A 4257-nucleotide genomic window follows, 5' to 3' on the forward strand; every position below is an offset into this window, starting at 1 on the left:
GTACATTAAAATCAGCAACATAATTATTTTTGTATATTTTATGTTCGTGCCGTCCAGTGTTTTATTTGTGCCAATGTTGACGTGAAAATAATGCACGTTAGTCTTTCTCTTCCTATGTTATAAATTGGGTATGATTGCATTTATTACATATCAGTTTCCATTTTCAATCCACTGGATTAAGCTACGTTGTTCAACCGAGTTCTTGGTGCTTATCAAATAAGGGTGTGTTTGTAAACATGATATTGGCACAGAAGGTAATTTCCCATATATTCTAAAAGATTATCTCTACACAAATATTACCTCGAGCACTGAAGGAATGTCTTGCCATTTGGTAAAATTAGGTAACCAATCAATTTGTCAATTACTTGGCTGAACAATGGCAGTTATTTATGTTGATCACTTATAGGTCGGTCATATAAGAGACCAAGGGCAGAGGACTGATCACTCCTTTCCTCTCTCTTTACGACCCATGATGTCTAACAATCCCACTTTTAGTTTCTTTCTCCCGTAGGTTAAAACTCGAGGTTTGTGCTTTCCACCCCTCTATATACCAAGGCCAAGGGCCCCTTCCCCTTTATAAGGGAGGTAGCCTGCCAAGGCATGTACCTACTCCCACACCCATCCCACCTTCACCCAAATGGAGGAAATCCATCTTGACCACTGACCAGGTCAGAAACAATGCAGCAAGATGCAGTTCATTCACTGCAAGTCCAGCTTCATCATTTACATAGCAACCCTCCCTCTTCATTCCCATGTCTGTTTCTATTAAATAAAAAAATATTTTGGGATTTTTTTCTAATTTTATTTTTTATACATTTTTGGTCTTTAATACTTGTACAAGTATTGCAGATAAGGAAATAAGTAAATCAAAGTTGTATAAGAAGAAAATGACAAATTAATGTGCTTTGCAATCCCAGACAGGTTATTGACTCTTAAAACCAAATACACCAAAGAGAAAACCATGCTTTAGGTAACATTCAGTCCAGAGGGACATTCAATGCCATTGCCACCAGTCCCATTAAATAATTTTTTTCTTCATTTTATTGTTTCCTCTCATCAAGTCAAACACTGCATCAAAATGGAGTAGTGTATAGCATCCAATTCAGTAAGCCTACACACCTCAAGGAGACAACAAGCTGAACATCCAGAACTATTCAAGACTACAACTTAAAAGAAGTCAAAACTTTACTGAAAGTAATACAAATGAAATATGGAATCCATACATTATATCCACTTTCTTATAGATTTTCTTAATTATATGTATATATACTGAAGATCTGGAAAATTACAAAGCTAAAAGTTACCAAGTTTATGTAAATTAGAATTAATAGTTATTCAAGCCAAATTATTACATGAACAAACACCACCATTGGAGGACCCACGGTGCAAATAAAGCTAAACTTTCCAGATTTACAGTGAAAAATATAATATATATAAACAAAAATAAAGTCTACATATCACAAGGAACTAGAAGTGACATACTATTACTTTTCAAAAAGGATATATGAACTAATACCCTTCTCCTTCATGTTTGCTCACTCAAACCTCAGTCACTGACCAGCCCGAGTCAAAGAAGACTCATACAGCTGGCATCCTAACCAGTCATGAACACACAATCCAGCACTCCTAAGTATGGTCTTCCAGCACATGTACAAGCTGCATATGCTTCCTTTCACGCTCCATACACACTTTCATCACTATAGGCAATGTACAGGAAGAAATCCTCTTCATGGTGTTCCTGGAGAAAATAAAAACAAAACAAATAATTAACAAAATGACAATGGTTTTATATGGAAAGAATGGAAAAAGTAACAAACGTGTTTCAACAGGAATAACACTTGTAAAATCTAACAACCTGTTCTTTTGTTTAACAAATCTAAGCAACACAAAATATCATCACAGTGATTTATGGGTTGAATAAATGGAGGGCCACAGACCTGCTAAAGAGAGCAGGGTGCAGTGGATTAATTGATATAGCCATACTGAAGAGGTTAAGGGACCCTGACACAACATTCATCAACATATAAGTTGTTCACTTACTGTGTTAGGTCAATACTAATTATCTTGGACTCAAACCAAATTGATCATAGCTTGATGTGATCATAGTTATGTGATCCTAACATGATATATATTTGCTTGACATTTCAGGTATTTTCTGTAATACCTAGATGAATACTAAGGATTCTAGACTCCCATAATCTTGGGCCAACAGTGAAAGTAAAGAGGTCCTATCTGTCAAAATTAAAACTATTGATGATATCAATATTGTACCTAAATCATTACACAAGTCCCTTTAACCTAGGTTTTTCAATTTACAGCTAGTTCAGGACTGTACAAGGTACAATTACTCCTTTAGTATTCCCACCACTTATTGATTCACCCCAGAAATGGAAGTGGTAATGAATATACAGTGAAGACTCAATACTCAAATGTCTTGGAAGTTGAACTTTTCAATAATTGAATGCAAAATCTCGACTTGGTACTTAAAGAGAACATTCTTCTACATTGTCTGGTTTTTCATTTAGAAACTCACAATGGGACCAAAGATGCTGACTAGCGGAGAAAATAAGTCTAAAAGGAAGAATGTAAAGACAACCATTGAAAAAGGAGATTAATGATAAATATGAGAAAGGAGCAAGAATCACCGATCTTGCAGCTGAGTATTGTATGGCAAAATCTTCAGTAGCCACCATACTGAAGAACAAGGCCATTAAGGGAGCTTATATAGCGATGGGTGTAAAAAAGAAACTTCAGTGACCTACGGCAGTGGAAGAAATGGAATAATTGTTGATGGTGTGGATAAATAAAGGAAGATGGCTGATTCTCTGTCAGAAGTCATATTCTGTGTGAAGGCTAGGTGGCTCCATAAAGATCTTATTTGCGATACTACCTCTGATTCCAGTAAAGGTTTTAAAGCTATTAAGGGGTGGTTTGGGGATTTCAAAAAAGAGAACTGTAATACATTCTATTGTGAGGCATAGCAAGGCTGCAATGGCTGACAAAGTTGCTGTCAAGAAGTTTGTGCCTGAATTTAAGAAATTTGTGGATAAGGAATGCTTAAGCCCACAACAGGTCTTTGTGATGAGACAAGCCTGTTTTGGAAAAAACTACCAAATAGGACCTATACAACAAAGGAAGAGAAGTGTTTGCCAGGACACAAGCCCATGAAAGACAGTTCCCTGCCTCTGTGCGCCAATGCTAGCAAAGACTGCAAAATTAAACCACTGCTGGTGCACCATTCAGAAAACCCTAGGCCATTAAAAAAGAATGGTATGCAAAAGAGCAAACTCAGTGTGATGTGGAGGGTAAACAAGAAAGCCTAGACAACCAGGCAGTTCTTCATGGAGAGGTTTGTGGAGGTGTTTGCACCAGCTGTGAAGACACACCTAATAGAGAAGAATCTACCACTCAAGGCCCTCCTGTTGATGGACAATGTCCCTGCACACACCCCAGGCATGGAAGAAGAATTGGGTAAAGGATATATATTCATCAAAGTGATGTTCCTCCCTCCCCTCAAACACCATGCCACTAATCCAACCCATGGGCCAGAATGTCATCACCAGCTTTAAGAAGCTGTACACAAAAGCACTTTGAGAGGTGCTTTGAGGCGACTTCTAAAACAGAGCTCACTCTGACGGAGTTTTGGAAGAATCAATTCAATATCCTCCACTGCTTAAGGCTTATAGATAAAGCCCGAGGTCAAGTTTCTGCAAGGTCCTTGCAGTCTGCCTTGAAAAATTTGTGACCGCCAAGGATTTTAAGGGATTTGAGCCTTCAGTCCAGGAATCTGCTGTGGTGGAGGACATTGTGTCTCTAGGGAGGGCCATAGGCATTGAAGTGGACAGTGATGATGTGGAGGAGCTGGTGCACGCACACTCTGAAGATCTCATCACTGACAAGCTGTGTCAACTTCACCAGGAACAGCTGCAGGAGGTAACTGAGGAGCTGTCTTCAGGGAAGGAGGAGGGGAACAACAAGGAAAAAGTCTCCACTGTACAGATCAAGAAATATTTGTGGCAGTAGACAGAGTTGGGAAACTTTTTGGAGGTGCCAACCTGATATTGCTGCCGTACACAGAAACATAAACAAGTCTTTTGAAAATTAGATGCAGCATTTCAGAGACATTTTGAAGAAGAAAGAAGGAGAAGGAGAGGAGAAGGAGGAGGAGGAGAAGAAGAAGAAGAAGAAGAGAGGAGGAGAAGAAGAAGAAGAAAGAGGAGAAGAAGAAGGAGAAGAAGAAGAAGAAGAAGGAGGAGG

General features: G+C 38.6%; 1 protein-coding gene across 1 annotated transcript in view; it reads right to left on the reverse strand.

Moving 5' to 3' along the window:
* Positions 1–780: 780 nt before the first annotated feature.
* Positions 781–4257, reverse strand: part of LOC143035276 (gamma-aminobutyric acid receptor-associated protein) — a 9703-nt gene continuing 6226 nt past the window's right edge. Inside the window, exon 3 of the mRNA XM_076202132.1 lies at positions 781–1738. Coding sequence (XP_076058247.1) covers positions 1673–1738 — 66 coding nt within the window. The 3' untranslated portion in view covers positions 781–1672. The remainder of the gene's footprint in view (positions 1739–4257) is intronic.

Source organism: Oratosquilla oratoria, chromosome 18 (assembly GCF_046742065.1).
Source record: "Oratosquilla oratoria isolate Oo_2021 chromosome 18, ASM4674206v1, whole genome shotgun sequence".
NCBI classification, from domain to species: Eukaryota; Metazoa; Arthropoda; class Malacostraca; order Stomatopoda; family Squillidae; genus Oratosquilla; species Oratosquilla oratoria.